Source organism: Dermochelys coriacea, chromosome 8 (assembly GCF_009764565.3).
Source record: "Dermochelys coriacea isolate rDerCor1 chromosome 8, rDerCor1.pri.v4, whole genome shotgun sequence".
Taxonomy (NCBI): domain Eukaryota; kingdom Metazoa; phylum Chordata; order Testudines; family Dermochelyidae; genus Dermochelys; species Dermochelys coriacea.
In genome coordinates this window covers 15,118,962-15,131,153 of record NC_050075.1, presented here as the reverse complement: position 1 = coordinate 15,131,153, position 12,192 = coordinate 15,118,962, and the positions used below count along the sequence as shown (strand labels likewise).

General features: G+C 42.3%; 1 protein-coding gene across 1 annotated transcript in view; it reads right to left on the bottom strand.

Moving 5' to 3' along the window:
* Positions 1–308: 308 nt before the first annotated feature.
* Positions 309–12,192, bottom strand: part of PDLIM4 (PDZ and LIM domain 4) — a 96,000-nt gene continuing 84,116 nt past the window's right edge. Inside the window, exons 6-7 of the mRNA XM_038412989.2 lie at positions 7,257–7,377; positions 309–5,446 (exon numbers count right to left, since the gene is read on the bottom strand). Coding sequence (XP_038268917.1) covers positions 5,242–5,446; positions 7,257–7,377 — 326 coding nt within the window. The 3' untranslated portion in view covers positions 309–5,241. The remainder of the gene's footprint in view (positions 5,447–7,256; positions 7,378–12,192) is intronic.

Sequence of the window (12,192 nt, the reverse complement as noted above, 5' to 3'; positions counted from 1 at the left end):
CTGAGACCCCGATGCATGATTCTTTTTGGGAAAAGGGGGGAATGGCTGAGGTGCCCATGGCCACATTGCGCTGTGGGCAGCCAGCATATGTTAGAGCTGGGGAGGGGGATCTCACAGAATAGTTCATTCAGCAAAAACTCCATTGCAATTCTGATCTGTTCCATTTGGCATTGCAGGACGCTTCTCTTGGGGTGGATCCTGCCAAGGCTTACATGAGTCCAGTTCTGGGCACCACATTTCAGGAAAGATGTGGACAAACTGGAGAAAGTCCAGAGCAACAACTCAACTATAATGAATGAGAGACAGGAAACTGACAGTACCACTTTATTTTGTATTTCATACAAATGCTCTCCCCCAAATGCTTTACAGAGTTAAATAATAGAGTTAACAGACACTTGCGGTATTTACAAGGTTCATTTTTGTCACTAGCCTGGTAAGGCAGATAGAACAGCAGTCTGGTTTTAGTCACTTGTTACAAGACAAATAATGTAAGCGAAATGGAATCAGTCCAGAAACTAATTTACCACAGGATATTATTGTGTGAGGTGGCTCCGTTTTTAAGCTACTCAGGGGAGCAAATGAGTTGATTACTCATAAGAAAGAGCGCCATGAGACAAGTGTATGGAAATTTTGATTTGTGGGAACTTATTTTCAAATGAAAACAGAGGTAAGTTTGAATCCCTAAGGTCAGATCTTGCCAGCATTGTTATTTATATAACAGCTAAATGAGACCACTGAGGATGCCTAAGTGAATGGTTTGCTTGATATATACATTCAAACACAAGGGTAATGAAGCAATTTACGAACGCCTAAGGTGTGCCTCATGTTAGTGTTACAACATATCTGAAGAGTATGCTGGACACCTGCAGTGTGAAAAATCGCCTTACAAATGAGCTGAACAGAAGATACAGGTGCTGGAAAGTGATAGATGGCTCAACCTGACAATTACGTTGTTCTCACAATAATACATTTGGAAAAGCTAGGTAGGCCAGTCTCGTAGTACACTTCTTTCTGCCCAGTCAAGCCTGTACTCAAGCCTGCACTCAAGCCTGTTTGTTCAGAAATGTCCATGTTCTGCTCTATGTCACTATGCTTCCGACTTATTGCCAGGTCCCCATCAGATTATCATTACACATGCATTAACTATCATTCTTTGTTACCACAAATATTTGAATAATGAGAAAATGGGTAAGGGCCTGAAGAGGATGTTTGACTATTTATTTCTCTTTGGAAACCAGAAGGATGTAAAGTGTCTGTTTTGAGTCAAGCAAATCCAATGGGCTTACATGCTTGTGTCCCGTATCTGATGATATTACACAATGGGTTTCTGAGAGAGGGCACTTACAATAGGGGAAAATGACTTTTCAGTTTTAAATCTTGGTGTTTGATTAAAAAGATACTTCATGCTTCCTTACCAACTTCCATCTGAGTATGTCAAGGTGCTTGACAACAACCCTGTGAAGAAGTCTTACACTCATCTTACACATGGGGAAACTAAGGCAGGAAGCGGGGTTAAAAGACTTGCCTCAGGTCCCACAGGAAGCCTATGGCACGACTGGTAGCACACCCCATATCTTTTTTCTCCTCGTTCTGGACTACCATGACTTCTCATTTAGCAGACAATTAGCTAAAGGGCACATGAGAAAATGAACATGGACTTGTAAGTGGAGCAATAAAACTAGAGGAAATGAACCACAAGTAATATTTATAGACAAAGTGCAAAGAGATCAATTGTTAGCAATGATACATCAGCACGTAAAAACCCGAACAAACCCCAGAAACAGATAAGGCAGGCACCCACTTCACAAAACATATTATAACCAATTAACCTGGGCCCAGTAATGTACAAGGTTAAAAAACTAAGTACAAATGAACGTGAATGACAATTGCAAAGTAATAAGCTTCCAGTAGTGGCGGGCAAACACAGTGCAATAATATCTTATACTTGATTAGGAGTTTAGTAGTACAGCTAATCATTTACAGTTGTCCAAAGTATTTATGTTCAGATGGTCCAACTCTTTAAAAAAGGCTAAGCATATGTAAAGGGAGAACTAGACTCAGCTATCTATGTGACAGAACCCCCTTACGTTACCTGTACCTTAATAATTAAACCCGCTCCTCATTGAAGGGAGTTGCAAGCCAGGGTGTGGATGGATTTACAGACCTGATGCAGGTTTTGATGGTGAGCACAGGATATAAAAGGGGGAAAGGTATTTTCCATTACCAGGAGAAACACATGGGGCTAAGGGACAGCACATCAATGCCATAGCCTTTTGTCTCTTGGGATGAACTCTGGGTTCAAATCCTGAGCATATCACAAGCTACCGTCTAAATCGCATTATAAAACTACTTCACCATTCTGCAGGATGGGTAACTTTTGTTTGGGGGAAGTTCAGGCCTGGCATGGAAGGTGCATTGTTGGTCAGGATTAAACTGCATAACTGTGAAGAAAAAAAAAACAAAAACCAGCCAGCCAGCCCTTATTTACCAAAATGTCAAGCTTTCAGCAGTGCTATTAGGCTCTCACTTCCACTAGCACCACTGTAATCACTGATCCACTGAATGCATGAAACAAAAGCGAGAATGGATATGCTGTCAGGTGGAATGACCCTCACTCTCTCACACAGAGAGATGCCCTCACGCTGCCATCAGAAAAATTCCTGCAGATGAGTTAGACATACATGAACAGTAGCAGCCTTATATTTATGAATTACGAGACTTGTCTGCGCTGCTGCTAGATGGCATCTGGACTCAGGATTTCCTGACCCTGGCTTCTCATGCAGCCTGCCAATACTGCAGCACATTCAGCACTAGGAAAATTTGAATACCAGCGCTATGCCAGCAACCAGTTTCACCAATACAGGGTTAACCATGTGTCCCACTCTAGCAGGTCAACCTCCCTGCTGTGATCCATCATAGTGTCAAACAGAATAAAGAATATGCCACTCAAACCCTCACAGCCTCTCTGTTTCACAGTTTGATGTAGCAGCCATAGGAAGGACGATTTCTACAAGTGACTTCTATGCCTAACACTAGCCAACAGATCTTTTTTTCTGACCTTCTTCTGAGACCACATTTCTCAGACCCTTTTAGGGAAAACAGACAGGAGAAAGGGGCAGGCCGGTTGCCCCATCAATACTGTTTTGTGCCTGTCCAGAAGAGGCAGCTGTGTATCAGAGTGCCATGTTTTGCATTCCTCCCAATTCTCTGCACTGAGGGAGTGGAGTAGGGGAAAGGGGCTACTGCTCCTAGGCAGAAATAGCACCCCCCCATCAGATAGTAACTCATTCTGATATTGATAAATAATGCTGTCTTGGACTGTACAATTCAAACCACAACACATTCTTTTCTGGGGAGTGATCAAAACCTATGATCTGCCCAGGACGGAACTGAATGTTTGCACTGAATGTTTTACTAGTAGCTGTGTGGAATGCCAAGGGGAGGTCTTGTGTTTCTCAGAGTTACTGTTGATGCTCTTTAATTGCTAAGAAAAAGACCAGAACTATAACCAGGATACGGTAACCCTGGCAACCATGCAGTTCTACGTTCGGTTTTCTGATACAGAAAAAATTTGATTTGTTTTCTGTTTGGTTTTTAAATCACGTCTATGGTTCAAAGTTCGGATATTCCAGCAAGCAGAGTGTCTCCAACCCCCGCTGATCCCAAAGCGAGTTGGGGGAACTATAGTCCACCAGTTTTCAATGAATGCACTCTCTCTATTTGAAGTGCAAATTCAATTCATAGGGGAGCCTAGTGTATGGTGGTTATTGTGGCAACTGCATCCTACTGCCTCTTCCAGTGGGAGAGATCAGCAGCAGCACACATGACCTTTCTAAAAGAAAAATGTTTCCAGGCTTCTTATTTTTAATGTGCTGGTAATGCAGGGTAAGGTTTCCAAAGCGGTGCATGAGGGAAATTGGCCACATGGCTTCCATTAGCATGAGTGGTAGTCAAGCAGACAAATCTCAGCTCACGGCTTACAAATGGCCCAACATTCAGCCAATACTGGATGTCAGATGCCGTTCCAGCAGGATGCCCAAGGAAAATAAAATCCTCCAAACACCAGAACAAAACCTCTCTCCCGACAAAACCAAACATTTCCTCAAAACAAACGGGAAAACAAATCTTGTTAATGGCTTAGGTTTGTGCTGAGCAGCAGTGGGTCTGAATCTGCTCCCACTCACTCTAGACCAGGAAGAATGAGCTAAGCAGCTGCATTTAACAGGTCTGGTGCAACTTTCTAAGTTCTTCACAGATTTTGCTATTGGTTCCACAGCTGTGAAATTACAGACAGCCCGAATGGCAGGTAGTTTTAAGAGCCGTTGTACAATTCTAGGGGCCACTGAAAACAGCAAAAGCTAGATCAGACCTATGATGAACAAAAACAAAGACACCCTTCGCAGGAGGGCGAACAAGGCAGTCAAACATAGGAGTTGAAGACCAATTCAGGAATCCCCCAGGCAGCAATACTATTTCAGGGCCCTAAGCATTAGATGCCAGAGAATTCCAGGAACTAAAAGCAAACAGAAAAGCAAACCTTATAGCAGAATGTAGGTACACGGTGCCTTTTTGATTGAAACCTGGATCAGATCTGCAGATCAGGTCAATGCCATGTCATGGCACTAGTGAATTTCAAGGTGACTACTTTTTAAAAAGATCATTTTTGCCCAGGACAGTCATCTCTGCTTAATATAAGATCTTGTCTGAAACTCTTTCCACCCCACCACTGTGCTGTATTGCAGGAACATAGCTTCCACCTGGTCTCAATTTTTTAGCACTCAGTCACAGAGCAATGTGTTACGGAAAGGTATGGATCTAAAGCAATGCAATAAAAGTTAGTTTCTCTTGTTAAAGTGCCTTATTTCCTTTGAGCTTTTAAAATGTTTTCCTTACATTTTAAAATGAAGAGAGAGAGGAAAAAAAAAAGAATACTGGTTTTATATGAAATATAGTAGAAAATTAATCCGTACTTGCACAGATCTTGGACAAAGCCATGGCAGAACTTATTTAAAAACCCAGCATGACAACCCAAAAGCAGAACGTCAAAAGGAAGGAAAAAACCTGTTAATATGCTTTCAACACCATCCCCTTGAGATCCCCAGTGTAAACCGCTTTATCTCTGAATAGGCATTTTACTGAAACGCTAGTAATCGGAGTTGATTACAGACATATTTTAAAACTAGCGGCGTGCGTGTGGGTGGGCGAGTTGCCTTATGACCTCTCCAGGAATAGAGTATGCACTTAGACAAGTTCGACTTTCGCGTTTGGATAAACAGCGACAACATCATATCCTTCGGGGGGCTTAACCCTTTCCTTTGCGTGTGTTTCGCAGTACAGCTGCTCCTCGATGAAGAAATATCCCCTCTGCTTCAGGTTTAGGCCACAGTCATTACACATGAAACATTCTGGGTGGTAGAGCTTGTCCCGAGCTTTGACAATGGTCCCTCTGTCGAGTGTAGGAGAGAAGATGGATTACAAACCAAGCTCAAAAGCAACAGCGAGCGCACTCTGGAGCAGTTTGTTCCACTGCCCATCATAGCAAAGAAACACGAAAATAAATGGCATTTAGTGACATTTTGAAGATATCGTTTGACCCCTGCAAACTCTTCTGCCTCAGTCCCCAATACCCACCTTGTTCCCCCTGCTGGCTATCTAAAATCCACTGTGAAAATCCTCTCCCTCAGCCACTGCTCTGATCATCTTGACCTCTCCTTCAAGGGCCCAGTCCTGCTTCCACTGATGTCAGTAGCAAAATCCCTGTTAATGTCAGTGCCTGAAGCCCTGGACTGGCTCCCTACTGCCTTCTGCGTCGAGTTTTCCTCAGCTTCAAGGTGCTGCTCAACTCTCCTCTCCATCATGGTCCCCCCAGCTTCTTTTACCCCACCAACACCTCTCACCTGATCCTCCTCTTTGCTTCCTTCTCCCATGCCTGTCTCCACAGGACCTCCCACATGGTCACCTTTGCCTGGGACACTCTTCCCATCCCAGTGTGGCACTTCTGCATCTGCTCCTTTTTTACAGCCTTCCTTGAAAACCCATTTTTTTCTTAAAGCCTATCAGCATTAGGCTGTCCCTCCACCCCCACCCCTCAAGAGCCCAGATGAGTGAGGGAATATCTTTTACTGGACTAACTTATGCTAATAAACTTCTGTAATAAAGATATTGCCTCCCCCACGTTGTTGACTTTTGTCTGTCTGTTTAGGGACCATGTCTCCTTCCCGTTCTATACAGTGCAGACCACACAGATGCTGATCAACAAACATTCAGCTGATTTCAAGGTTGTTGGGGGGGGGGGGAACGGTGTGTGCGGGGCGGTGCCCTGCACCTCCTAGGAGACACTTGGCACCTTCCAGAATTGGACTCGAAGGGGATGTACATGGTAAGCCCTTTCCTACACTTGTGGGTTGTTGCCTCACAGCCTGAATTCCTTACCCCATGCCTTGGCATGACGCTGGGTCTGGAGCAATGGTTCTAAACCTATTTACCATTGTGAGCTACAAGCCCACAGGCTGCAGGTTGAGAACCACTGGTCTGGAGCATCCACATTCAGACAGGATGTTGGCAAGGAGACCTGTCTGTGAGAGCCGGGAGGCTACAGCATTAGCCCTTTCACATGCTAATGTAATAAAATGACTGTCTACGCAAGCCATTTCTGGGAGATCTCTCACCACTGCACTTCCCCTGTGATAAGAATGATGGAAACATGAACATGGACAGTGCACAGGAACTTTTACTATGTTGTCAGCAAGCTCCGCTTGAACTCGCTCTAAATGACGTGCTGGTAAAAATGACTGTATTTTGCATACCACATTGCAACAGTGGGAGCTTCAGCATGAAAAACACTGTCCTCTTCCACTTGAGCCAAATGAGATCTCGGTTTGTTGTGGGATAATAAAGGGCTGTAATAATTTCTGGGACCATTCACATGCATTAGGCCAGTATATTACAATAAGCATGGTAAAAGCATGCACTTCAGTAGAAATCACTGATACATCACGGCACTGGTCATATTTCTTTGCGTCTTGAAAAGGCAACCCAAACTGTACTGGGGAATGTCACCTTATTCCGATTTTTTATCTTGTGCACAGGTCTGGCTAGCAAAAAATTGGAAGACTTAGAGGACTCTGCTGTAAATATTAATAGAGCCACTTCTAATAGACGAATACCACAATAGAGGTCTTGTGACGACGTTAATCGTCCTGCTCCATTGCATGTTGTTATTGACCTCGAATGCTATGGAGAGATCATGTACTTACACGATCCCATTTCCACATCTGGTGCACTCAGGAAGCATCTGCAATCCAGACATGGCACCACCGAGTTTTGATACTGGAGATTTGATGTTTCTTGGGCCAGGCAGCCGGTCGAGTTTTTCACCTGCCAAGAGTTTTGAAAAGACACAGATTAAAAGCTGACCTCTATTTTAGAGGAGAAATGTGATGATTCTGCCTGGGGAAACATGATATACATATTGCAACAGAAAACTCTTCTTGTAATTTGCTTAACAAAGAAAATGGTGGGACCAATCGGACTTTAGCAAGTTCAGCATTTAAGTTCATAGAACACTGATAGGCCTCACATAAATCCATTGTACATCATAATGAAGCCAGCAGGGTTAGTAACTAACTGCTCAGAATGGTAGCAATGAAATGGCTGTAATATAACCATTGATTACCACATCACCATTTAATCGTACATCCTCAACGATTTAAACAGACACCATCAATCTAAACAGACCAGGGCTGAATTTGTTTGAGAGATTTTTTTGGGAGTTAAGAAGCAGAGATGGGGAGAGAGAAGCACACTGATGAAATCATAGAAGAGCAGAACAGAGGGAGTGGGTTCTATCTGAGTAAGATTAGATGTACTGTTTTTTTATATCTATAACCAGTCAAAGAGAAAAAGATTAAAACCTTTTGAAGCACAGGGAAAACCAAAAGAAGAAATAAACCAAACAATAACACAGTTAAGTGCATTGTTTTTCTTAGGAGATGTATTTGTTTTATTACATCTGTCGTGAGTCAGAAGACTTTTGTGAGCCTAAAACAAAAGTAAATCAGAATGTTAGAAGCTGACTTTTTTCTTGGCATTAAGTTTTGTTTTACATCGGAGATCAGCCAAACTAAAAGGAAGCAATGAAAGCTTTATGCATAGTAACTGGCACGCTCTCATACGTGTGTGCGCGCGCATATATATATATATAGCAAGAGAGTGTATACATATAGTGAGTGTTTATATATATATAATATATACACTCACTCACACGGATACATGTACATATTGCCAAAACTGTAAAACTTAACAACGTACATGACTAACTGTGAGGTTTTCCAGAATCCTCTATCATCAGATAGAGATCACCAGATCACAGTTGCAATTTTGAATATACTTATCCAAGCCCCCATTCAGCAAAGAACTTTAAGCATATGATTAATTTTAGGCACATGCTTAAATTTCATCGACCTCCATGGGACTTTAGCATGTGCTTACGTTCTGTGCTGAATAGGAATAAGTACTCACCACACAGCTACTTTGGAGCTTTAATAGCTTTAATTCTGCCCTAAAGTGCTTAATACAGCTTTAAAAAATTCTGTGTATATAGAAGTTTATTCTTAGCATTTTTAATCAATCAGGGTATCATTCTTCCAGGCTGTTTAATGAACGTGTCCCTATTGTTATAAACAGATTCACACAGTATATTTCTGACTTGCATTACACAGTGGTGCTTTCCTTTCTTTTTGCTGAGAATTAATTTTCCCAAATGATTTGGGGATGAGAGAAGCACCTCCTCTTCTCTTTTAGAATAAGGACATAACAGGTAGGACAACTTGATTTGCTTTCAACACAGAAAGACAGATCAGTGCATTTCAGCTCCAGCAGTTACCAGCATGATTGTGCTTTCATCCTTGTAGAAACTCTTTGCCTTTAATGTAGAGAAGGCTATTCAATTATAGAATTAAGAGGTGAGCAAAGGACCCAAAAAAACTGTCTCCCTTCCAAAGTCAGGGATTTTGTTGTGGAGGGCCTTTTAATCATTTCTCTGTCTTTGCACGGTGACAGTCTTAGCCATTGACACTGAGCCAAAGCATGATAGGGCTTATGATTTTACAATCAAACAACTAAGATCATGAAAACCAAACTCCCTCCCAGCCCCCCATGAGTAAAACACGATGTTAATGATTTCAGAAGACTTGGAATAAGACATCCCCTTGCTCTATGTGCGACTGACTGCCCAAGCAACCCACTGAGTTTGTTAAGCCAAAGAGACCTCCAGTGTGCTTGGTTGGACTCAAGCAAAACTCGTTTGCTGAGATTTTCTATGGAACATGGACTGACACAATCGCGCACAAGGTCAGACCTTACAGCACTTAGAGATACTGTATTTGAGCTATTCATATATTCATTTGCCAGCTTTTAAAATATCACCCTACACTTGAAGCTGCTCCTATTCCTAAACTAGGGAACTGGGATGATTTTGACAGAGGTGGGGATAGAGAGATTTTAAAACAAGGTAGGATCTTCAAAACTCTCACCAGAATACTAGATCCTTTCCCTCTGTTTCAGGGAAAGGACACAGAGCCCCACAATAATTTATGTTCCTCAGCTAGGCAGCTACTAACTTTAACTAAACATTCTTGCCTATGCTTTATGGTTAGAGGGCTCATCTTTCATGGTTGAGGGGCACCCATTGAGGCAACTGTTATGTTTCTTTACAAATCCTGTCAGATTCCCAGCAGGAAACACTTCTTATTAGAGGCACAGTGTGAGGCCAATCATCATAAATAGAAAACACTGCTTCTGGCAGGAAAATTTTCCATATCCCCAGTCCTTCATGTGAAATACCAGGTTCCCTAAGACTACGAAGATTCTGCCTTTAAAGGGACACTGTAGACTAGTCTTGGACCCAAAATGCACATTTCTTCTTTTTTGTAGTTATTTTTAAAAGGGGGGAAAGGAAGATCTGAAGAACCCTGATACGAATTTTAAAAAAACGGCATCATTTCAAAAACAACAATGAACCTAAATCTCTTAAACGGAATCTAGTACTGAGACTCCCCAATACAATAACATTTCCCTAGTGCACCAGAACCCAGAAGTGAAATAATTTACCCCAAAGTGAAAGGGATTAGTCTATTTCTGCCGTCCAAGCTGAATGAAATGCAAAAGAAGCTTAAATTAAGAAAAATACATTCAGATTTTAAAATGTTTAATTTTTAATTCCTATGAGTTTTATGCTGACAGAATCTCTGCAGAAGAGAGCATTTCATTTTTAATCCTTTACAAAATGAACACCAGTAACTTAACAATCAATGCCCCCGGCCTGGTTCTGTGGCTGCAAAACTTGTCAGGGATTCACCAGCCTCATGTTAAAATCACTAGGAGAACAGAACCAGGTGTAAAGTAAGAGAGAAAAAAAGGACGGTGTTGGCCTAGAATCAAGATATGAATTGTCCAGCTTGCTGACCATTTGGTTGGTATCTGTCATCAGTTTTGTAATTCCAGACTCTGACAACGTTGTGTTGCCATGTTACCAGAGGTTGGCATTGTAATAAACTCCATGTGGGAGGGGAGGGGCAGTTCTTCAAAAAAATCTTTTTAAATGGTGTTGCACTTTTAAGATACCCTATTAAAATCTTGTAAAAGAAAGGCTCCACTGTGCTAGTTACGTCTCATCATGAGAGGATGGAAGAAGGGGAGGAGACAATAGTCATTTACAAGCTTCAACTCCAGCACTTTCTACTCGCTTCCTCCCAATAATGAGGTTCTTGGGTACGTACAGTTGTGCACTGTCAAAAGACCCAAAGGCACAATCGGATCCTGCTGTTACTGCCAGATAATCATGCATTTGCCCTGCCAGCCTAGAATGGAATAGAGCTTCTATGCCTAAGAGTACCATGGCTAATCTCATGTTTCACGCTTTTCCAAAAGTAAGTTATTGGCCCTTCTTCTTGCCTACAAAATGTAAACGGCTGCTAGGGTTGAAAGTTGATTTTCCCAAAGGTCATAGCTTATTCTCAGGCCTAGAGTTCACGGATGATGTTTTTATGGCTCCCACAAGCTCCTTCAGAGCCACTTGCCTACAGCAGAGGACTGGCAGTAACCCGATGATGGTAAAACAAGGCAGTGATATTCGATGGAACCCGGAATTGTCTGCCTGTCCGCCCTTCATTGCCTCCCGAGGCCAGACCTGGTCTCAGTGATACGGACAAAGTGGGCAGTGCTTTGGAATGGCGGGGTGCAGAAACTGTTCTGTTCCAGCCAGCCATGGCCACAATGTGGCGGGCGGAGAGATTGCCAGCCCAAACACCAAATAACATTGGGCCACTCTGTAGCACCTCTTTTCTTTGGCTCTCAAATGCCTTTGCAAACATTTGGGCCCAATCCTGCTCACCAGTGGAAGTTGCACCACTGCTTTCAGTAGGTACAAGATATTGCTTGTCATGAATTAAGTCTCGCAATAGCCTAGTGGGGTAGGAAAATATTCGCAGTAATTTTACATACAGAGAAACTGAGGCACAACAAAGCTGTGTTACCAAACTCTGGCAATTTTATTCTAAGCCTTGCAATAGTAGTTGTTTTTCCTTAAAGTCCCAGCTCCTTGAGTAATGTAGGAATATCAGTCTTCTTGCAGAGAAAAGCTTGAAAATTTAAACCCTAAAGGCCCAAAACTCACAAAGTGAACAAAACATTTATTGTTTAAATTCTCGTGGCTTTTTAAGACAATCTCATAATTTTTGCAGTCTGGCTCACGATTTTTGTAAGGTTTGAGATGAGTGGACAACATTCAGCTAAACTATGGGCTTTGTTATGTTCTATAGGAAGCTGACTGTGGCACTGCAAGTAGAACGGAGACCTCTGACTCCCAGTATCATGTCTGTTCATGTAAATGCCACTTATTTAAATTGAAAAGGTGGGAGAGGTCAGATCTTTTATTGGACCAACTTCTGTGGGTGAGAGAAACAAGCTTTTGAGCTTACACAGAGCTGTCCTTCAGGTCTTCAGCACCCGAAGAAGAGTTCTGCGTAAGCTCAAAAGCTTGTCCGTCTAACCAGCAGAAGTTGGTTCATAACTCGCCCTGTTTCTCTAATATCCTGGGACCAACATGGCTATAACAACACTGCATACATTTATTTAAATAGGCAACTGATATTCTATTAATTATGCCCCCAATTGTTTCTAAATTATTACATC